General features: G+C 41.4%; 1 protein-coding gene across 1 annotated transcript; it reads left to right on the forward strand.

Annotated features, from left to right (window-relative positions):
* Nucleotides 1–1,721: 1,721 nt before the first annotated feature.
* On the forward strand, nt 1,722–22,268 carry CROT (carnitine O-octanoyltransferase). The gene is made up of 17 exons (XM_040548541.1): nt 1,722–1,878; nt 2,172–2,295; nt 7,198–7,322; nt 8,220–8,401; nt 8,581–8,705; nt 11,343–11,451; nt 13,700–13,793; nt 13,889–14,014; nt 14,444–14,545; nt 15,181–15,264; nt 15,370–15,477; nt 15,749–15,879; nt 17,272–17,395; nt 19,207–19,285; nt 19,878–19,971; nt 20,149–20,268; nt 21,320–22,268. Exons 2-17 carry the CDS (start codon nt 2,181–2,183, stop codon nt 21,438–21,440), a joined length of 1,839 nt encoding a protein of 612 aa, XP_040404475.1. The 5' UTR covers nt 1,722–1,878; nt 2,172–2,180; the 3' UTR covers nt 21,441–22,268.
* The last annotated feature ends 833 nt before the right edge of the window (nt 22,269–23,101 follow it).

The raw sequence follows: 23,101 nt of genomic DNA on the forward strand, positions 1-23,101 counted from the left end.
CTAGCTGCTTTACAGGTACCTGCACAAAGCAAAAGGTGACTGAACAAAGTGACTCAGAGGAAGGATAGCGAGATTAGCAACATGGAAGCCATACTGGCAGCAAAGGCATATAGCAACAGGGAAGTGGCCAGAATGTGCCACTGCTGTAATTGGAAGTATGATGCATAGAAGGAAAGAAGTCAAGGAACAAAGGTCTGTTCAGATTAGCTGTGAGTGATAACATAGATAACATATAGCAGTGCTGAAATTTCACTCTGACTGTGGCAGGTTTTAAAATTAATGCTAAGGCCATGGGAGAAAAAAAAAAAAGGGCATAAAAAGATGTGATCCCCATTATGTCATTTTCTGTCCTTAATCTTCTAGCTCTAGAAATGTACAGATTTAGACAATAATCCTTCTTTTGAGCAACAACAGAAGAGCAGGATTAAGCAGCAATTCAGCAGATGAACAATTTATTATCCCTACTTTGCTTTCACTGCATCTGCTAGGTGTGCTCCTATGCAAGTACAATATTGAAGAAAAATGCAATAAAAAAAAAAATCCCCCTGCTTCCACCTTTACAGTCTGAATAGGGCATTAGCATGCCTTGGTGTTATTTAAAACATGTGGATGGAAAATTTTTGGCTAGGTCCCAATTCACATAACATCATAGTAATTTCCATTTCTAAAACCAAAGACTTCAAGGCAGTATTTCAAAAGTTTGCCATTTGTGATTCCGTTTATGAAACAGTGTGGTCTTCTTCAATTCACAATTACTAAAGCTTCAGTGGGAAGAATGATCAAGATATGGTATAATTACCAAGGACTGCAAAAATAATTTGCAGTGTTTTCTGTCCTTTTTTGCTTGTACAAAACTAGATTTATAGCTGTGAACTGAAACCTGAATTAAACCTGTAAGCCTACTTAAAAATAACTATTGCACACTACAAATCCCTTGTTAAACAGTGTTTGTTTATTTATTTATTTTAAAATCAGATTATACCTCCTACATCTTGCACAATGCGGACAGCCTGACATGCACCACCCTATCCTGCCCATGATGGCTAAGTCATGTCCGACAGCTTTTTATCACTGGCTGAAAGGTCATCCTTAAGGCCTGAGGGTCTTGGAAGCTCTTCCAAGCAACCAGGTCCCCGAAAGGACAGGGGGAGAGGAGGATGTCTTTGGGTTGAGCCATAGCTCCCGGTTGCACACCACCCACCTACGCATGTGGGTGGCAGCAACCCTCCCAGTGTGCCGGGTGTCTCTAAATGCAGAAACCTGGTTAACCGTGGCAAGTCAGACTGGGTAAGCCTTGTGTTGCTTGCCCAGCCCAAGTGTGGCAAAGCACTTACCCCAGAAGCAAGGACTGCTCTAAACCCTGCTCTTACCCTCGTGTTCACCTCCACTCCCGTGGTGGGGCTGCTCACCAACACTCTACCCTACGGGCCTCCCAACCACACGCCCTGCTAACAGCCTGCACACAAACCCGTGACCCTGCTCTGCTCTGCGTTACAGAAACACCCTTCTTTGATCCCCAGCCCTTCCCCAGTGGAAACCCCAAGGCGAGGGGCTTGCGGGGGGGACACCAGCTGGGAAGGGCCCCTCAGCGGGTGCCCTGCGGCACGCAGACAAGGCGCCCAGACCCACCCCCAGCCCAGCAGCGACACGTTCCCCCTTTGTCCTTTGACTCCATCCCACCCCCTCCGCGGGCCCCCAGCCCTCCGGCTCCCTTCCCTTCTCCCTCCCCTCCGCCTCCGCCCCGACCCCGCCCGGCCGCCCCGCTCCGCCTCCCGGGCCCGCTGGGAAGTAGGGCAGAGGTAACGCTGCCTGGGCGCCGAGCGGCCGGGCGGCGACAGCGACAGGGACAGGGACAGCGACGGGGACGAGCCGGGCGAGGTGAACGCTGCCCGGCCCGGCTGGCTCCGGGCGGCTCGGGTAGGGCCGCCGGTGGCTCCGGGCCCTGCCGGGCGCGGCCTGGTTTGTGCGCTTAACCCGGGGAGAAGCGGTCGGTAGCCCCTTGGTGGGTGTTGGCGCGCTGTGAGCATGGCTTTTGGGTGACGGGCCCCCAGGTCCTCCTCTCTGGCGTCCGTGATATTTCCCTGCGGAAGGGATTTTGGGGGGAGGGAGCGGGGTAGGTAAGTAAATCATCTGCCTTCAACTTCATCAAGAGCCCTGGCGTTGTGCTGCAGGCCTGCAACATGGAGAAACAAGTGCAGGAATCCACCGAGGAGCGGACATTTCAGTACCAAAATTCGCTGCCTTCGCTGCCGGTGCCTCCTCTGGACGAATCTTTGAGTAAATACCTCGAGTCAGGTAAGGGCTTTGGCTAATTTAACAGCAGTGCGGCGTGTGCTCTCGTAACCAGGCTGATCTGAGACTGCTTGGAAGTAGTGCTCGTACAGACAGCCTATATCAGTCTCGAGAGCTGAGGAATTCAGCCAAGGTTAGGGCACAAAAGCTCTTTTTTCAGTTTCAAAACAGGAAGCTAAATGCCCAGAGCAACCTGAGTAAAACTTTATGCCTTACACCACTTGTCTTTTTTGAGCATGAAAGGAAATCAGATATATGAGAAGGTTAATTTCTTAGTTTTTTTTTTCCCCCCGAGGGCTTTCTTTCTTTTTTTTTTTTTAATTTTTATTTTTTAGCTGTATCAGTTGGTCTAATAAAGGTTGTTCCTCCCTCTACAAGTGTGTTTTGCATAATGACTACTTTGCTGGTCCATAACTGTGTTTACCCAGGACTTTTGTGGAAAAAAAGTGATTTCAAACATCTTTTATTTTTTTTTCTTTTCTCATTAACATTATTAATTATATAGCTGTAGGAAAAGCCAGAGGTGTGCATTTTTTTTGTAGTTTACCTTGGGGAGGTTTCTTCCTTGAAACATGAGCTGTCTAAAGACAATTGTGTAAGAGAAGTTGTGAAAACAAAAGTGCAAATGTGTCTAGCTCTGTTTAGGGCTAGGCTAAAGGCCCCTAGGCAGAGCTGACTGGTGAGGTTTTTGTTATCATACCAGACTTTGATACATCATGGAGGACAAAGATACATTACCCAGTATCTTGAGGTTTTTTTCCTGTGCTTCTTTAACCAGTTTCGGAGCTCAGAGACATTGAGCTTCTCTCTCGAATGTCTGCTTTGTGTCTTACCGTCCTACCTGTAATACGGGAATGGTAACAGAAAAAAACCTGAAGTTCTGTCCTTAGCAGAAATACGTTACACTGTAATTTCCCTTTCCCAGAAGACAAATCCTGAAATTCACTGAGTTCCCTTTTATCCTGTGTGTATTGGAAATGGTCCCATATCATGTTGCAATAGTGATAGGTTTTCTTTGTTGTTTGTCATGTCATCGCTTTTTGATAGAGAGTGTTGAAATGGTGGTTTTAGAGCAGGGAGGGGAAGGAAGTGTTTTCAGAGGGGTGCGTGTGTGTCTCAACGAAATTGTTTTGCTTTATTGTAATGCACAGAATCATAGAATATCTTGAGTTGGAAGGGCCCCGCAAGGCTCATTGAGTCCAACTTCTGGGTTCACAAAGGGCCACTGAAAAATCAGACCGTATATCTGAGAGCGTTGTCCAAATGACGGGGGCTAAACTCCTTGAACTCCAGCAGGCCCAGTGCCATGAACACTGCCCTGGGGAGCCTGTCCCAGTGCCCGACCGCCCTCTCAGTGAAGAACTTTTTCCTAACATCTAGCCTGACCCTCCTCTGTCTCAGCTCCATGCTGTTGATTAACTTAATTTGTGCTGTAATAGTAGCGAACATACAAAAACAGAATTGCCCTTCCGAGCTTAGTTTTTTAAATCCATCTGGCTCTCCAGGTTAATAAATAACTCTCTTCTGGAGTGATGATACCTGACAGTGAACTCTTGCTTTTCTGCTTCTGATCTGTGTTTTCATAAATAGCATGAAAAAAAAAATCCAGTTGAGGAGAGATGTGTTAACCTAAAGTTATCTCCTACTTCCTGTTCCTTGTACATAAGCCATTTCATAATTTTGATCGTTGTTGTTAATCTTTAGTCTCAGTGGAAGTTGGAGGAAAAGTTAATCCAGTATTTGCTGTGTTGCCAATGATCCTCCCTTGTACAAATCACTTAAAGCAGAATCTGCAGTGCACAGTTATCAGACGTGGCCTCTCAGTGACAAAGGCCAACTCCCTCAGCACTCATGGGCACCTCATCAAGTCCCTCAGAGTTACTCACGTCCAATTTCTTTAAGTGTTCCCTCCGCTAACTCTCTTCCACCGAGGTTAGGTCTTCCTCGCTCCTTTTCAAAATAACTTTATTTTTATCCTAATAACGAAAGAAATTCCGGTATTTTGCATTACTTATCTAAAGGAGAAAAGCTAAGATCCATTTTCAGATACATCCTGGCCTCCTTACGCTACTCCACAAGAGTATAATAGAAGTCTTAGTGTTTTTCACATTTCCCTGGATAAACACAGAAAGCATGGGTGCTATTTGAGGGGTGACCAAGACTGCGTAGACAGCCTCTGCGCCCACTGGCAGGTTCTACATCCGAAGATGGGAGAAAAGCAGCTCGCCTAGATGTGACAAAAGGAACCCATCCAAAGCAGACCGGAGCGTAAGAGTGTGGAGTGTAAGAGTGTAATTGCCTAGGGGCCCCCTTTGTTTGGGGTCCCTCCTCAGAAACACCCAGCTCAAGCTCTCTCAGAAGTTTTGTTTGTTTTCTTTCTTTCTTTCTTTCTTTCTTTCTTTCTTTCTTTCTTTCTTTCTTTCTTTCTTTTCTTGGCTTATTAACATTGTGGAAACCTGGAGTCAAGCCCTCTTCTGGTGTTTGACTCGCATAATTTCCGTAACGCTATCTCAGTGGATGAGGGCAGAGCAATATATACTGTTAATACTGATTTTAACAAGGCTTTTGGCACGTCAGAAGCTTCCTTTTACGTCCTTAGAGATGAACTGGTAAAGTGTGGCCTAGATAGTGGACAGTCAGGTGGCCTGAAAACCCTCTCAGCTGTTGGGCTCAAAGGTTTGTGATCAGTAGCACATATTCCAGATATAGGCAAGTTTATGGTGGTGTACCCCGGGGTTCGCTGTTGTTTAACATCTTCATTAATGACCAACATGATTCGAGGTCTGGAGCACCTCTCGTATGAAGAGTGGCTGAGAGAGCTGGCTTTGTTCAGCCTAGAGAAGAAATGTCTATGGAAAGACCCCACTGTGGCTTTTCAGTTCTTAAAGGGGGCTTAAAGGAAAGGCAATGAAAGAATTATCACCAAGGCCTGTAGTGACAGGACAAGGGGTTATGGTTTCAAATTGAAAGAGGCTAGATTTAGAATAGATATTGCAAAGATTTTTTTATTATTATTTTTACACCCCACTGGTAATTAGGCACTGGAACGGTTGACCCAATGAGATTTTGAACACTTCTAAGGGTGGACATTCACAGCCATGTTGGATGAGGCTTTGGGAACCTGACCTAGAATAAGGTTTGCAGCTGATACAGAGCTGGAAGGAGTGGCTGATGCGCCGGGTGGTTGCAGAGCCATCGGAGGGACCTCGACAACCTGGAGAAGTGAGCCAACGGGCGCCTCGTGGAGTTCAGCCAACAAAGGGAAATGTCAAATCCTGTACCTGGGGAGGAATAACCCCCCCACACACACACCAGTACAGGTGGGGCTGGGGCTGGAAAGCAGCTTTGCAGAAAAGCCCCTGGGCTCCTGGTGGACATGAAGTCGACCATGAGCCAATAATGGAGCCTTGCAGCAAGAAAGTTCGGCAGTATTCAAAGCTCCATTACAAGGAGGCTTGGGAGGATTCTGTCATGTGTATAAGTACCTGGTGGAGGTGGGTGAAGAAGGCAGATCCAAACTCTTCACAGTAGTATGCAGTGACAGAACAAGAAGCGACAGTCACAAACAGGAATTCAAGACGTTCCATTTAAAAGTAAGAAAACTTACTTTACTGTGAGGGTGGTCAAGCACTGGAATAGGTTGCTGTCGGGGAGGTTGTAGAGTCTACATCTTTGCAGATACTCAAAGCCTGGTGTGGTCCTGAGCAACCTGCTCTAGCTGACCCTGCTGAGTTGAGGGGCTGGACTGGATGTTCTCCCAAGGTCCCTTCCAACTTCAGCTCCACGATTCCGCGGAGAAGAAAAAAGTGGCTGAAGGCAAGCAGTCGTAATTCCAGCAAGACATAGTTGTGAGGAAGTACGATTTTAATTCCATGAGGGTAGACAAGTACTTGAAGCCATTGTTTCTCCCCGAAGCTAGATTAGAAATGATACAGATACTTGTTTAATTTTTAGTAATTGTGTATCCTTCCTCATTTCTTAACGTTTGTGAGTCGGTCACAGGATTAGCTGTAGCAAGACAGACAAGAAAATACCTGACAGTGTCCAGCAACCTCAAATGCGAGTTAGACTTCATTGTGTCAGCCTTGAATGAGCAGAACCCCCCCACAGGTCTGTTTGCCAGTGACTTGCCAGTCTAAGTATAAAGATAACAGAAAAATACATTGTACACAGTGTTAGTACATGATAGGGCATATGAGATATACCCCTATACAAACCCACGTCAGCAGTGCTTGCTAATAACCATAAATTACACCGTAAAAAGGTTTTAAGGAGGCTTTTTGATGAAAATAATGAGTTCTGCAAATATTTACGGAGAACTTTGGTCTGTATGGTGTATAATCCGAGAAAAATCCAGAAGTATTTTAAAATATAAAAATTGGACAGTATTAACGGTCATCAGCGTCATTCAAGTAGGGATAACGTAGGGACAGTTGAGATTTGGTGGGTACGGTGCTTGTAGGCCGTGGATGGGCTTGAAAATAAAGGCAAGTAGCTTATAGTTGGTGCAGTAAGGTGACAGACATGTATGGCTCAATGTATTAAGTTACAGAGTTCCTGTAAACTTAGTTATTCGTTGAGTTCTTTGGCAGCTGATGAAGACACAGGACTCCATGGTATTTCCAGTTATAGTTTAAAATAGATTGGATTCATTTACCTGTTACATTTTTCAGGCTTTCAGCAATTGTTGAAATCTGACATCGTATTTGTTTAAAAGTATGTACTTATGTCTTTATTAGAACACACTGATTTAATTACAGCTTTTAAAAGGTGTTTTTCCCCCCAAAAAATGTATGTTTACGAAAAATAAATTTGGGATACTTTCATCCACTCCCCCGTGGACATCTTTGTCTTGGAATAAATCTCAGCATACAGTTCTCTTTAAAAACATTTCCTTTTTTACAGTGAAGCCATTTCTAAATGAAGAAGAATATCAAAGAACTGAGGATATAGTGAAAAAATTTGAAAATGGGATTGGCAAAGAGTTGCATCAGAAATTACTGGAAAGAGCTAAAACAAGAAGGAATTGGGTAGGTATTTAGATATGTAAGAAATTGTAATTCAGCTTACTCCTCGGTTGTGTATGCGTGTTACTGCCGCTGCTTTGCTCACAGAGAAGATATCAGCACCTCTCTGGAGAACAAGTGATAAGCTGGTTGTTCAGCATATGGTTTTGAGAGGCACTTAGCTGTGATTTTTTTTCTTCTTCTTAGGATCTGCCACTTGGCCTATGGATATGAGCACACTTGCTTGTATATGTGTGATTTTTTTTCAGTTGGGCAGCTAAGAGAGTTCCCTAACTAAAATGCGAAGTTACCAGCTTTTGAATGCTCTGTCTGTCTGTCAGTCTTTTCTTCTGTTACCTGCTTTACCCTACCATGTAGGGGAGGGAAGTAACTTAAGAGTTTGGTCCCTCTCTTTCTTGAAGAGGAAGGGATTCAGTGGGGGCCGTTCATGAGAACTTTGTAAGTCTTAGCGTGACACGTGCCGGAGTGGGGATTTTCAGGTGATAGAAAACTGCGTTGTGAACTGTCCATCGCAGATCCTCACTCGCACAAATTCTCTTTCCTTCCCTTCTTCGTGCTGTAACGGCTGATACTCACAGCAGCCACACCTGGCACATGCAAGAGTTTAAGATGATGATGAATATCAGGGAAGAACTTTTCATAGTTCTACATAATTTTACAGTTTAATAGCCTGAAGTAGTATTGAATATTATTTCAACAGCTTGCAAATAAGAGAAGAGCTAGATGTAGCATTACCCTCAACAATGAGCTTTTGAACCACTCTCCTGCCTTCTATTATATAGGAACTACTATTCAAAATATTGAAAAACAAACCAAACAAAACCCATGCAGATCAGGCAGTGATTATTAGAGAATTAATGTCTGAAAGTTATTCTGATGCTAAACATTTTTCATTTTCAGCTGGAGGACTGGTGGCTGAATGTGGCTTATCTTGATCTTCGCATAGCAACGCAAATCCACTGCAATATGGGCGGCCCTGCTCCCTATATTGAACACTGCTGGCCATCCAGAGAAGGCACTCAGATAGAGAGAGCATGTATCAATATATGGCACACCCTGAAATTCTGGGAGCTGTTACGAGAGTAAGACAATATTTAGAATCAATTATTTCTTCTTACTGATCTGTGTGTACGTTAGTAGTGAAAATGTTTATGTTCACTGGCACAAAGTCTTTACAGTAGAAGATGGGCTTGTCTTACCTTGACTTACTTCCATAATTATCACCTCTCATGCTTAATTTTGGTATATTTGTTTACTGCAGAGAGAAGGTGCCTATAGAGAGATCTAGGGATGATGTTCTGGACATGAACCAATTTCGAATGCTCTTCAACACTTGCAAGGTTCCTGGAATTACCAGAGACTCAGTCTGCAACTATTTTAAGACTGGTAAACAAATACAGATTGTGGGTTAATACAAGCAAATGATTTTGTGTTGGAGGCTAATGGAGCAGTCATTTTAACCATCAACTACTTGCTTCTTCAAAAACTAAATCAGATACTGGTTATTGAGTGCTTACATAAAGAAGCAAATAAGAAATCAGATCCGCTAATGGCTTTTTGGTACGATGTTTAGTCCTTCCTTATTTAACCTTATTCAAGGTTAAAAGAAAGCTGTGCTACAAATTGTGTGTTACCAGCCTGATGCCTCTAAGAATTACAGTGCTAGGATTAAGAATTAAAAAGACAAATTGCATGCGTTATAAATGTGGGTGTATCACATGTATTTTTTGGACAGAATTGCAGCATTGTTTGTAATTGTGTCCTTTTCTCTGGAATGCTTTTCTGGAGTGTGCTCCCGTACATTCTGCTGGGATAATTCTTACATACTTTCTGTCGCTGTGCTGGCTCTTGGCTTAGCCAACTTCTTTTATTTTCAGTCTTGAAAATACTCTGTAGAGATTCTTGAAGACATTCTCTTAAGTTCCTAACAGTTTTCTGGAGTGCTTGGTCAAGAGCTGAAGTGTAATGTCCTCCACTAATGTATATTGTAGTATTAGCAACCAGCTAACTGAAAACGTAACACCCCTCTCCCACACACACATTTGGATGCGTCTGGAGGTGTTCAGGAGCGTTGCTCTAGTTAATCGTGTGAGATGTGAATTCCTGAAAGACTCAGGAGTTCAAGAGGAAAGATGTATTGCCTTGCCCCACAGAAATTATATAAGGAAATCTCCATGCCACGGGAGGCGAAGAGAAAAACACAAAGCTGAAGGTGCATTTCAGGGGTGTTATCTTAGGGTTACAATTGAAGAATCAATTTAACTACCAAGTCCGAATGGTGGAAATTCAGTGTTATGATCACACTTAATAAGCAAAGCTGTGATCTTGTGGATACGCAAGTCATTCACATCTCTTTTTTACCTTAAAATATCGTAAGATCTTTAAACAATCTTGCTTATGTTATTTTTAATGTCATACACAACATGTGAAATCCATTTCGATGTAGATTGTCTGTCTCCAGGTGAAATACTTAGTTCAATTAGTTGTCTGTGTGATTCATGGAGAAATATGAATACCTCTAGGGAAGGATTTGGGTCATCCAGATATGCAGGTATATAAGACGGAAGGAATTGCTGTCTGGAGAGGGATCTGTTTCTCTCCTTTGGCTACAGAGGGAACTGACATTGTCTAAACACTTGACGTAAGATTCAGATTGCAGAGTAGGACACCTAAAATTTGACAGGTAATGTCAGCTTGGAGTCAAAGACCAGACTAAGATGAAGGCAAAAGACCTTGATCAGTGGAGCCTGGAGAGCTGTTTGGTTCACCCTGCAGCAGACACCTTACTGAGGACAGATGAAGAGCTCACTAGATTTCAGTAAGTGTATTGAGTAGATCTCCCCCAGCTGCAGTCGGAGATCAGACACAGAGTTGTAGGTATCTTAACTTCCGAACTTAATTCTTCCCCTTGCTTTAGACGGCTAAGTTTAGGAGGATGCTCCATAAAATGCCCTAATTTGTTGTCATCCCTTCTAGTTTTGGTTATGTTAGATCTTAATCTCATGATCCATGAGAATGTGGTTTGCATGAAATGAGAAATTCCACATCCTTGATCAGATTGTATTGAATTGCATTAACTAATTTAGAAAGTAGAGCCATAAAGATAGCTGCATAAGAATCTAATTGTTAAGATAAAGGCTTTTGTGGGCTTGTGTTGAGTTAAATAGTTGTGGATAAAGAAGCATACGTTTCTTCTTTGTCCTTGGGCAAAGTTTTATATTACGAGAGCTGTAGCACAGTGGCTCAGTTTCAGAAAAATGTAGCCAAAACCAGATTTATCATCTGTTTTTATCACAAACTTTTCCAACGTTTTTTTAGTATTAATGCCAGGTAGATGGTTATGATACGACAGTGCTGTGCAAACGTACTTCAGCTACTGTGGGCCAGTACCACCTGTGTTTCTGTATAATGTCCAAATTTGTGTGTTAGTGCCATTTTTACAGACTTGCACATGCTAATCAGGTCTAATTGACTTCCGTGCGCATCTCTGTTCTTGAGATGCGTATCTGAAACTTGTCAAATAAACACCCTGAGAAGTGAGAGACTCAGTTCAGGAATCGAATCAAGTGGAAAGTGCCTTAGCAACTTGCTTACTGCATTATGTTTCCTGACCCTCCCCTTTGCACCCCCCTTCCTTTTTTTTTTTTTTTTTTTTAAACGAAAGAAATGTCAGTAGTTACTCTTGTTTTGGCAGAGGGTGTTCCTGCCTACAAGGTACACGAATAAATGATGTTTACTACTAGGTAACGACAGTGATTTGAAGTCGTTAATAATGGTGCATGTGTACAAGTTATGTACTTGTATAGATTTTCTCTTTCTTAAAACTTCAACACTGCAGTAAGATCATGAAGTTGGTCTTTGAAAATTATTCTTTTTAATGTGATCCTCTTTTTAACTGTACGAAGTCTGCCTCATTTTGAAGAAAAATGGGTCTGTAGGACTTGCTGAATAATTTTCCTTTATCTGTCACTGACTTTATCCCTGGTGCTGGATTTTCACATTTTGTGTTTTGCTTTGTTTCAGCGGCTGAAGGTGAATGCCCGTCCCACTTAATGGTCCAGTGTCGAGGCCGAGTGTTTACATTTGATGCTATACATGAAGGAAACATGCTGACTCCTCCAGAGATTTCCAGGTTTTCAAACTACCTTGTTTCAAATGAGCTGCCTTATTTGACCTGCATACCAAAGATAGTTCTTTTTCTGTCCCTCTCACTCCAAAGAGCTAGGGGTGAGAGACTACAACTTTTCCTGCAGCTGCAAACATTCAGATTCTAGTGAATTTTGGATTAGTAGATGGCATCTTCTTACCATGAGTCACAGTCTTGTTCTTTTGTAGTACACCCATCAACATCATGCAAAAGGGCTGAATGAAGGTGTTTCAGTAGGAAACATGATGTATGTGTGATGTTTTTTGATGTGGAATTATCAGGACTATAAGTAACACCATTCCTTTCAGGACCAATTTGCACTGATAATTGTCTTAGTGCTACTTCATCATTACAGAATCACGGAATCATCTAGGTTGGAAGAGACCTTCAAGATCACCGAGTCCAACCTCTGACCTAACACTAACAAGTCCTTCACTAAACCATATCACTAAGCTCTACATCTAAACATCTTTTAAAGACCTCCAGGGATGGTGACTCAACCACTTCCCTGGGCAGCCCATTCCAATGCCTAACAACCCTTTCAGTAAAGTTCTTCCTAATATCCAACCTAAACCTGCCCTGGTGCAACTTTAGCCCATTCCCCCTCGTCCTGTCACCAGGCACGTGGGAGAACAGACCAACCCCCACCTCGCTACAGCCTCCTTTAAGGTACGTGTAGAGAGCGATAAGGTCACCCCTGAGCCTCCTCTTCTCCAGGCTGAACAACCCCAGCTCCCCCAGCCGCTCCTCGTAAGACTTGTTCTCCAGACCCCTCACCAGCCTCGTTGCCTTTCTCTGGACTCTCTCGAGCACCTCCATGTCCTTCTTGTAGCGAGGGGCCCAAATTTATCAAGGATGAAGCACTACTATCCTTTTGATAATGTTTCAAACCTAATCCATCTGTGGTTAATTTTGAAAAGAGTAGAGGGGCTGGAATTCCTGTTGGTGAGTGCAGCCGTCAAAAATCCAAGTATAAGTTGATTTTCTGCTAGTTACAGAGCAGTGCAGCAGCATTTCATTTGCTTTCGATGTGTTTGTGCAAGACCAGGGTTAACTGACCATGTTTGTGGTTCTTTTCATACTCCTGAACTGCTGCAAAGGAACAGAGAGAAATAATTTGGTTCTTTAAATAATAAATTTCGTTATGTTTCAAGCTTTTCCATGCTGCATCTCCACTCTCCCAGTAGCATGCAGAAGTGACAGCTTTTCAAACTGGCAGTAGTTACGTCCACAGGCTTTTCTGCTCTCTCAGCTCTAATGTCACATACAGAGGTAGTTTCAGCATAAGCCCCTGCTGATCAATTTCGGATCTATATGCATCTACTTGCTAGAGAGGGATTGTACATTTCATCGAGGTCTTCTCCAACTTAAGTGATTCTATGATCTAGGAAGAATTTATGGCATTTGTGCAAGTGCTGGTTATAGAGCACGGCAGAAGCCTTTTTTAAAAAAATCCAGTTTTTTTGCCAATTAAAATTGGCAAAAGATGGATGACCCATTTCCTTAGGCAAGGCAAAAAATAGAGAAGCTCAGAAGCTCAAAAATCACTTTTTTTTTTTTTTTTGAAAGTTTGGTACTTTAGGATTCAACATCTGTATTTCTGACTTATATAGTTGTACAAGTTAGGTCAAGCAAGCAACAAGGAAGTGAACAACTAGAATACAGACAAAAACCCTAAAACTTTCTGTTGGCAAAGCAGCTCTCTGTTAATAGCTCTTCAAAGGGGCAGCGTAAGGAACCAGTAGGAAGAAGTATTCTTGTGTAGCTGAGTCTCTCCATTTAGGATGTACTGCAGTTACTGTTCTGTAAATTCTATTTTTTTTCTTGAGTGAAAGTTTTTCCATTGTGTCTCATTAGCTGCTATAAAAGCTGGAGACCTGCAGTATTGCTGACTTGTTGCTCAGGAAAGTCTGATCTTCCCCATTGAAGACTTAAATCCAGTTTTAAATTGATCTAAGTGCGTGCTTAGCACTTTAGGGTCATGGTAGTTTACATGTAAGTCTGTACTGTGCTGGCAACTGCAATTGGAACTGTTAGTGACTGAAAACAAAGCAGATTTTCAGCTGCCCTTCACACAAATCAGCTCCCTCAGACCCTCCTTAAAATTCATATTAGCTTGTGAATGTGGAGCAAAAGTTACAGCTCGACAGGAAAAAAAAAAGATAAAAAGGATGTTTTTGATACATCTTTGTATGTTCCTTGTTAACTTTAGTTTTTTGAAATCTTCTTACAGGCAACTTACATATATCCAGAAAAGATGCCATAGTGAACCAGCTGGACCAGGATTGGCAGTCTTGACAAGCAATGAAAGGACAAAATGGGCAGAGGTTGGAATCCTTCGACAGTTTTTTCCTCATAAAAAAAATTTGTGACCACTGGAAATACTTCATTTCACTTAGCTCTGCCATTTCCTGCTTTCTAGATACGTGAATATTTAATTGGTCTTGATCCAAAGAACCTAGCCCATCTTGAAAAGATTCAGAAAAGTTTGTTCACCGTCTGCCTGGATGATTCTAGTCCCCATGCAACTCCTGAGAACTACACCGAGGTAGCTAAAGATTTTTGATAGTTCTTATCTGCCCTCTATATAGTTTTTTTTCTCTGCATATGTGCGTGTTCTGTCTGTGGTAAAGTAGCACCTTGCTTCTTTATAACTGAGAAAATGAAGCAGATCAACGTGCAGATAATGTTTCTTGTTGATCCACAGGAATAATTAAATAGTTTGAATTGTTAGGACATTGTAAGTGAGAATAGAGGAAATAGACCTTTGTAGTCTTTTTGCTCTCCATGCATCAGGGTCCTTAGAAATATAGTCATCAACTAGTTACCACTCTTAATTGTTTCATCTTTAGTTGCATGAAAATGTCTTCTCTATTGGGCAGGCCTCACCATCTTAATGTAGGCTAGTTTTGGCTGACAGAGGTTGGCAGCGTACTTCGTATTTCTGAAAACCCACAGTGTATAATTTTTGCTTTAGGTTACGAGGCTGGGGGTAGTGGGTGATCCAACTGTGCGCTGGGGAGATAAATCCTACAATTGCATTTTCTTTTCCAATGGAACCAGCAGTGCATTCTGTGATGTAAGTTGAAAAAAAAAAAACCAACACCAACACAATTCCCCTTATAAACCTTTCAAGTATTTACTTAGTAAGTTTTCCCTTTCAGAGTATTAAATGTTTAACATGTTCCTTTTTAGTTTAGCCTGGTTTTCTGGGCAGCTTGTCTGGCAAGTTTCCAAAAGCAGTCTGCTTTTACAGTGGTTGATGTTACACCATACCTGATTTAAGAACATGAGCTCTTGAAATCCTAATCTTATTTCTGTCTTTAACACTCCCTCGTTAGTTTCGGAAGTACATTGCATGAGAAGGCTAAAAATGAATTCTTTATGTTGAACAAGTGTGTTCTTAAACTCAGATTGTGTTTATTCTTAAATGACAGTTCTTAAGTGGCCATAAAGGTCTACAACCTGCCTGCAATCTGCTTCTCTACAGCTGTGCTGTGCTGTGCCTATCTAGATGCAGAGCAGTCAAAACAGCAGGTGGACTTACAGCAGTTCTATAAGTATTGTAGAAGAACTAGAAAAACAAGTCCAACGCTCTGTTGTAAAGCTGTTAGTCTGTGGGGAAAAGAAGTGGGGTAGGGGAAAAAAAACAAAACAATATGATCCTCTTGCAGTCATGCAAATAATGCGATATCTTGTCCTGTACGATTCCAGCATTCTCCTTTTGATGCCATGGCTTTAATTACCATGTTAGTGTATACCGATCGCAAGATTATTGAGAATGAGGGAAAATGGAAGGTATGTATACTTTCATCTTTCAAATGTATTAGTTAGTGTCAATTTTTTTTTTACGAGTAACATTTTCTGTTTTCTCCCTTTTTTTTTCTGTCTGCCTGCTCCCAGGGATCAGATAAAGTAAGGGACCTTCCATGGCCAGAGGAACTTGTATTCACGGTGGACCAAAAGGTTATTAATGAAATTGGACGTACTAAAGAAATATATTACAAAAAGGTGAAATTTCTTGCTGCTTCTCCTAATTGTCATTGATTTTTTTCATTGCGTTTGTGTGGTTTTAGCTGTTCTTTCTGCCAGAGAACCGAGGTAAATATGTTAGGAATTGATGAATCGGGGGATTTAAAACCACGGTTAAATTTGTACCATTTTTGTTTTGTGTTGAATATGTTTCATTTGAAGTGAACCAAGTTGTGATATTTGAAATGACTTGACTTCTGTGGTTTTTGTTTGTTTGTTTGTTTGTTTTTTTCCTCCTGTGGCTTAACAGGTATCTGAACTGGAACTAGTGAGTTATGCCTTCACATCCTTCGGCAAAGCATTGATTAGGAAGAAGAAACTTCATCCTGATACGTTTGTGCAGCTTGCCCTTCAGCTGGCTTATTACAAATGTCACGGGCGGTAAGAAAAGCTCATTACCCGGATTATGAATGAAAAAACAGAGCACTGAATAGAGGCGTGGGTCTGGAGATGTAACGCAGTGGCCTTGCAGTGCCACTGTGTAACTTGCTATAGGGATAAAAGAATGAAGAAGCAAGGTTTTGCTTTGTTTTGTTTGCTTTGAAGATCAAATAAGGCCTTGTTTTGCACCACTGAAATTCAAGGGGCTTCTGCTCCTGGCTTCAGAAGAATTGTCCTTGTTCCCCTCACAGGGATCATGTGCATACATACTATGGATTGGAGGGCAGACGAAAGTCCGTAACAACATGAGTTTGGACCGTACAAAGTAAATAACGGGGCAGATGCCAAACTTGCAATGGGTCAGGATTCCTTAATGCCAAACAGTTGATCAGATGGAGTAGAAATCTTTATTTGTAGCAGCTGACAGCCATCAGTAAAACCGTTAGGCTTCCAAAGCTGTAAAAGGACTCTTAGACTTCAGTGTCTCACTTTCCTTCAGCACCATTAGATACGGAAGTTTGGGTGTAGTAATAGAGACAGGGACCCTCCAGAAGCGTGGCTCAGCAGTTTTGTGTGTGTCATTTTACTTTGGATTCTTGGTAAAAGACACTGTTCTTCCTGGTACTGGTGTTCCCAAATTTCTCTTTGCTAGCTAGCCATGATTATGGCTTGGATGAGTCATTACTGACCTAGCAAGTATTGCTTGCTTCGGAAAAAAAGAGGGTTTCATCATGCGAGTATGATGTTTAGTCACTGGAGGTGCTTGTCCTATCAGACAGGCTAGATCTTGGTTTGCTAAACATTGGAATAAATTGTCTGACTAAAATAGCCTGTTAAGTCTGTTTTAAACACACTATTACGTTGCATTTCAATGGTATAAATGGTAGAATATGATAGAGCTGGGGACTCTCCAGAGAGTGTGTGACTCTCTCTAGGTGGGTGTCAGTATGCAAGAGATTTGAGCCTTTCCCTTATAAACATTGAGCGTTGGAAAACACTGCTTACGTCAGGTGTGTCTCTTAAGTTTGGAGCTTATGTGTGGTGTTAGATGGTTTCTTTGATGGAAATACGTAGTGAAACTGAATGCTGCATAAATTCAGCTTAGTTAAACTAGTACAGTACATCTTTAATCAGCAGAAAATAGCTGTGACAAGCCAGCCTTTCAAGAAGTGATTACAGCATTGGCGCTTTTTCAGTCGTCTATCTCGTAAAAGCTTGCAGAGCTCCTTTGTGGCTCCTTTTCAGATACACATGCACACACACAAATTAGGGGCTTATGGATGGCTGTAACTGGGCTGGATGCGTAGCATACTTCACAGAACATGTTTTTCTTGGAGAGAGCAAATAGTTTTGTGAAGTTGTTGAGATATTCTTCCCTCATTTTTTTCTCAGTCCAGGCTGCTGCTATGAGACTGCAATGACCAGGCGCTTCTATCACGGCCGCACAGAGACCATGAGACCGTGCACTATGGAAGCAGTGGAGTGGTGCAAATCCATGCTGGATCCTTCTGCCAGTGTAAATACAGAAATCCTACTTTAATCATAATGTGTTTAGAAGGCGTGTCATTTGAACTGCTTAAAATTCACTTTCCTACTGTCTCATTAATGGGAGTTGGCTTGTTTCCAGTAAGACAAATTGCAGATGTTGGGTTGCTTGAGGTCTGGCTGCGGTTGCTGGGACCGAGGTGAGCCATCGTGCGTGGGCTTGGTTTGATTTTTTTTTTTTTCTATTTACACTTGGTTTTCAAGTCTGTCTTGAGTTATATTCACACTGATTTTCATGCCTCAGAAAGTAACCGGCTGGGTACCAATGTATTCTGCCATGGAGTGGTTCTGTTGCTTTAGTTTTAAAGTGAAATAGGGAAATGTTAATCTAATCGTTGAGTCCAAGAGCGAGGTTGAAATCTGCTTGTGTCCTAGTGGCAACAGGGATGTATTCCAGAGCTTGCCTCTGAATAGCTCAGCCAGTGACCTTTCCTTTTCCCAGCAACTACCCTGTAGTGCATGGCTGGCGAGGGATTTCATGCCTTTCTTGCCAAGTGAAAGCTGTACAAAAGCTCCTTCTGTTGTCCTCACTGCACATTGCTCAGAGCGTGAGAAATGAAGGAAGGAGAAGATTTGGAACACAGGGCTACACGTCTCTAAGGAAGTTCAGAGGTTATAGATTGTTAATGTCTCTGAGAAACACAGGAGTATAGCTGTCAGGAAGTATGTGTGATGGATGATTAGTCCTAAAGAGCGGATTTTCCTGGTCTTCACTGTCTTCTTGTGGCGTATGTTGCAGCTTTAAAACTCAGCTTTTGTGCCGTTAGTTACAGCTTTCCTATTGCAAGTATGGGCTCCTGTTGTTTCCCTGCTATTCAGTTATCTTCTAACCACTTATCAGGCTTTTATGGACAATACACAGAGAGGTTTGTTACTTCCAGCCCTAACAGTAGCCTTCTCTTTCTTTTTGTCATTATCTCCAAATGTCCTCCTAGTGCTGTTTCTTTATGATAATCTCTTAGGGGGCTTTAACAGCATTTAGTCTGCTCAATGGCATTGAAATAAACATGCTTAGAAGGCTACTCTTAAGGTACTTGAAACTACCTGAAGTTAGGCACTTTGGAAGAAAATCCGTTTGTATTACATTTTCTTTTTCCCCTTGTGAGCTTAGCAGCTTGGTTTTTATCCAAATAGAGTGGCTACTGGCAGTGGTTCGCATTCCGTGCTGCAGCCTCTCACATACCGAGTACAAAGATAGAAGGTGCTCCTTGAGTAGTTAAAGAGCTAGCAGGACGTAAGTACAAGCCAAGATGTGTATGTTTTAATTAGAGTAAAGAGGCAAGATGCACTTTTTTCTGCTTTCTCTTCACAATTTTTTTCTTTTTTTTTTTTTTTTTTGGTCATGGAAAATGATGCTCATATAAATGCAGCCAGACCTGCTAAAAGCTCATGGGCTTTCTGAGTAAGTGGTAGAAGACTTTTGGTTTTAATTTCTCTAGTTTACAGTGGCTACCTTGCATTCTTTCAGCTTGTTTGGAAAAGAGCATGAGGCTTAGAATATTAGTCAGTGCAAAAGTGACCTGAATAACAGAACGCAGATACAGGGAACAAATGAGCAAGTTCTCATGAAAAAGGAATTTGGATTTGGGAGAAAGAGTTTGAGAAGTTTAAAAGAATGTGGGTGAGTCACAAGGTTCTAATGTACCTTTCAATTCCTCCATTTTCTTCTATCTAAAATTGCTAGAAGTTGTGAAAGGGAAAAACTTGCTGATCAGTGCTTTGTAATGTGTTACTTGTGGTTTTTTTTTTTTTTTTTTAACCTGTTCCCCTTACTTTAAACAGACTTATGAACGCCTACAGCTGATGCATGCAGCGTTTGCAAAGCACAATAAGCTGAGGAAAGAATGTGAGAATGGAAGAGGTACTCTTGGATCCAAAGTTATTTCTTTCCTTGTGGGTGGAAGGGGAACATTTCTGTATGCTAATATATCTTCTGTCTTCTTGTTCTCCATAAAACTACCCCCTTAACATTTTATATGTAAGTAATTTTGGGAAGAGGAACTAAAACCAACTCCTTGTACCCTTCCTTGCACCCTAAATACATTTTCCCTTTAAATGTTAATTCAGTTTTTCTGCTGGTGGGCCAATTTCAGTGTGTCGAACTCCTCCTCCTTGCTGAAATAGAAGTTTTTCTTGGATTTTGTTTTCTGCAGGATATGCGCTGGGTTTGTATTACTTAGCTTGTTTGCATTTGGGCTCAGTGTTGCAAACTGAAAGTGTTGAAGGCCTCTTACCAAATATAATTACCAAAATATACCCAAACGTTACCAAATATTTGGGAAGTGGTTTTGTGTGCCACAGTGTGGATCTTGTTTTTTTTTTTTTTTTTCTCTCTAGACTGTGTCATTTTCTGTCCTTCAGCTGCTATTTGAGCTTCAGCTATCCAGAAAAGAAAAAGCAGAAAAGCAGGAAAAGGTGCCGTTAATGATGCAGTTTGTGCGTTTCTTTGACAGGATTTGACCGTCATCTCCTGGGACTCCTGCTCATAGCCCAGGAGCAAGGACTGCCAGTGCCAGAACTTTACGTGGATCCTGCCTTCACAGCCAGGTAACCGGGGGTCTTGTCCTGCGGGGAGGCGGTGTCCCTTGGTAACTGAGGACTGACTTTGTTACATTGACCTCAGGCCTGATGATTTTCTGATCTCTAGGACAAAATAACTTTTTTGTAAAATGCACTTTGAAATTAACTTTAAAAATGCTGCTTTTGTTTTGTGGTGTTTTACAGTGGAGGAGGTGGGAATTTCGTTCTTTCAACTAGCCTGACTGGCTACACTAGATTCAGTGGATGTGCACTACCTATGGTAGACCATGGCTATGGCTTTTTCTATGCAATCCGAGATGACAGGTGAGGATGTCATTTCATTTTGGGCCTTCATTCTTTCTCTGTATCACAAAAGGAAAGATAGCTAACAACTAGAAGGGAAGGAAGGAAAAGATGAAACGTGGTTGAACATGTCAGAAAAGGTTGAGAAGTGAGGTAGAGGAGAATAGAGGCATTAACGTTCTGGGAAAGCATGTGTGGGAGGAAGGACAAATGGCGGAGGTGACATGAGCGCCTAGATGCTGACAGTGAGCAGAAAGGAAAGAGTTGGGAAGGTGAAAGGGTTACAACAGAAGTTAACCTTTAAAGTAAGCTTTCTCCTTAGAGGTCATTAAATGTAACACATGCAAAGGTGTTTTTAAAAAGTAGCTATTGACCGACAGACAGATGGAGCACAGGTGAGCACACTGTCCATCATTTTTTGACAGTGATGCACACACCTCTTGATTCAACGAAGAAGAAGCTAAAGTATTTGGCTTCACTTCTCATAAAATGGTAGCATTTGGAAAGATCTAGCTTTGGTTTATTAGTCTCACAGACAAAAATTACCACTTGTTCACCAAATCAAGTAAATTACTTTGATTATAGTGTGCTGAGATAACCTGCTATTTTGTGATTCAGGTGTAGTTTGATGACTAGTTTCTAAAACTAAATTAAAAACTTTACTGTAGGTTGGATTCAGTTTGAAAATACAAACCAATTATACTTTCTCCTGTAGCTCTGTTAGCATAAATAAAGATTAGGTAAATAGACAGAAAGTACTTTAAACTAGTTTCTGTGAATTGTATTTCTTCTCTGCATTTTCAAATGTAAGCAGAAAAGTTATGTCAGAGTGTATGTAGAAATGGGTATTTAAATCAAAGTACCTAGTTTCAAGATCTGTAAACATTGTCATTTTTACTGAAGGCCGTGGGGGTTTGAATCCTTAAATCTTCTGTATGTTGAGATGGTGTGTTTATTTGCTAATTTTTGCTTCAGAACTTGTTGATAATTTGATATTTGAGGCCAATTTATATGACTTATTTTAGACCATGATAATTAAGAGGGATAACTTCATCGTTTTCTATATTGACAGGATTATCGTTAACTGTTCTTCCTGGAAATCATGCCCAGAGACCAACGCAGAAGTGCTGTGCAGAACCGTATTCCGGTGTTTTCAGGACATACTGCAGTTAACAATTACAACTCAGTTATAAGGTTGATAATGATATGAAAGAGCCTGTACAAGCTGGCAGGTTATATGCAGAACTTGTAAATGAAACACTACTCAAGAGAACTGTTGTATTCAAGCTAAGACTTGTAATGATCTGTGTGAAATCTACCTGTGTTCATGGGATTTACTGCGGTAGCAGTACCCATTTAAAAGTAATGTAGCCATTTGCAACAGCAATGCAAGTAGTAGTATTTGATCTATGTCAAACTATGCAATATTAAAATATGCCTCAACAATGCAAACATACTTGGGAGATATGGTGTTGGAAATGGAGAATTTATGGGAGATTTGTATTTATGATCTTAGTAGTAACACATAGAATACTTTGTAGTCTAATGATACTGTTCATGCCAGTGGAGCACTTACCTGTGTACTTCAGAGTAACCACACGCTCCTCTTAGGTGACTCTGCTGCCTGTTCGTAGTGGTTTATGAAATAGAAGGGCTGCCTCCATCAGGCTGTGCTGTTTTGTAAGGTATCTTTCACTTTTGCTACCTGGATTATATCAAATAAAGGTTGTATCCGCGTATGGGGATATTCCCACTGCATTTATAATATAAGAGCACTGCAATCTGAAGTATTTTGAAAAAGCCTTCAATAATAAAGACAGTAGTATATTAATTCCAAATTCCTCAGAGTTTACATCTTCTAGTGAGCTGTGAATTTCTCTGCTGCTTTATACTAGTAATACACAGTAACAGTAAGCACTGAATGCAGTTTGATGAAACTCTCAGGATTTTAAGACTTTTGATTCCTGTCTTTGAGCAGCTTTGTATTTTCCTCTCTTTAAATAAAATTCTTCTAAAAATCATTTTTTTTAATTTGATTTATTTTTAAGTTGATACTTGATCTGTGTTGACTAGACTTTGTGAAATAGATGATCTTGGGGAACAGATGCTGAAATTGAAATGGAGATTCTAAAGTACGCGTTGTTTGCTCTCTTCTCCGTTTTTTGGAGTTTTGGGAGAGATCAAGGATAATTTGTTTTACTGCAACAACTAATCCTCAGCTGACGCTGACAGTCCCCTTGCCCTCCAGGAGCTCTGTAGCATATTTTTTTTTTCCGTAGTAGCAAGAACAGTCTCAATTTTTATTTATTTGTTGTAAGGAGTAAAGCATCTTTGATTTGAAGGTTGCCCTACTAAGTTCATGCTCCGTGCTTTAGTCCCACATGGTCCCTGAAGTGAAAACAGTTGTTTGTTTGTTTTTTTAAGTATGTGTGAATTTGGGAAAACATATCGATGGGGAAGGAGCACAGTGGAGAGCTGGGAACAGGAGCCAAGTTCCAGCACCGATGGGACAGAGTCAGCTGCCATTCCCAACAGGCTTCCTTTTTCCACTGCTGTGGTTTGCACGTGCATTTATTCAGAAACAATCGTACCTGGTACAGCACTTTGGGCCACATCTCTATTAAGGAATACATTGCTACCTTATGCCTGTGAGTGCCGGTGTGGTTTTGCATGATGAAGGGCTATTCTTTTCTTTACAGAGTCTGCTTTTCTGAAAAGTTTTTGGGCACCTGTTGTCATATGTCTCACTGCCATAGTTGTCGCTTGAGTTTAGAAAGAATGCAAAGTTAGAACACATAGTTACAATGATCCTGTAAAGACAGTGCCTGAAATCTGAACAGAATCATTTTCTCAT

The sequence above is a fragment of the Cygnus olor genome, chromosome 2, assembly GCF_009769625.2.
Source record: "Cygnus olor isolate bCygOlo1 chromosome 2, bCygOlo1.pri.v2, whole genome shotgun sequence".
Classification (NCBI taxonomy): domain Eukaryota; kingdom Metazoa; phylum Chordata; class Aves; order Anseriformes; family Anatidae; genus Cygnus; species Cygnus olor.

What these genes read in the sequence shown, in the direction of transcription:
- CROT (XM_040548541.1), top strand. Translation starts at nt 2,181, where the DNA reads ATGGAGAAACAAGTGCAGGAATCCACCGAGGAGCGGACATTTCAGTAC. An exon ending in AAAGGACAAAATGGGCAGAG is followed by an intron (nt 13,794 to 13,888) that starts GTTGGAATCCTT and finishes CCTGCTTTCTAG; the next exon opens with ATACGTGAATATTTAATTGG. An exon ending in TGCTGGATCCTTCTGCCAGT is followed by an intron (nt 17,396 to 19,206) that starts GTAAATACAGAA and finishes TACTTTAAACAG; the next exon opens with ACTTATGAACGCCTACAGCT.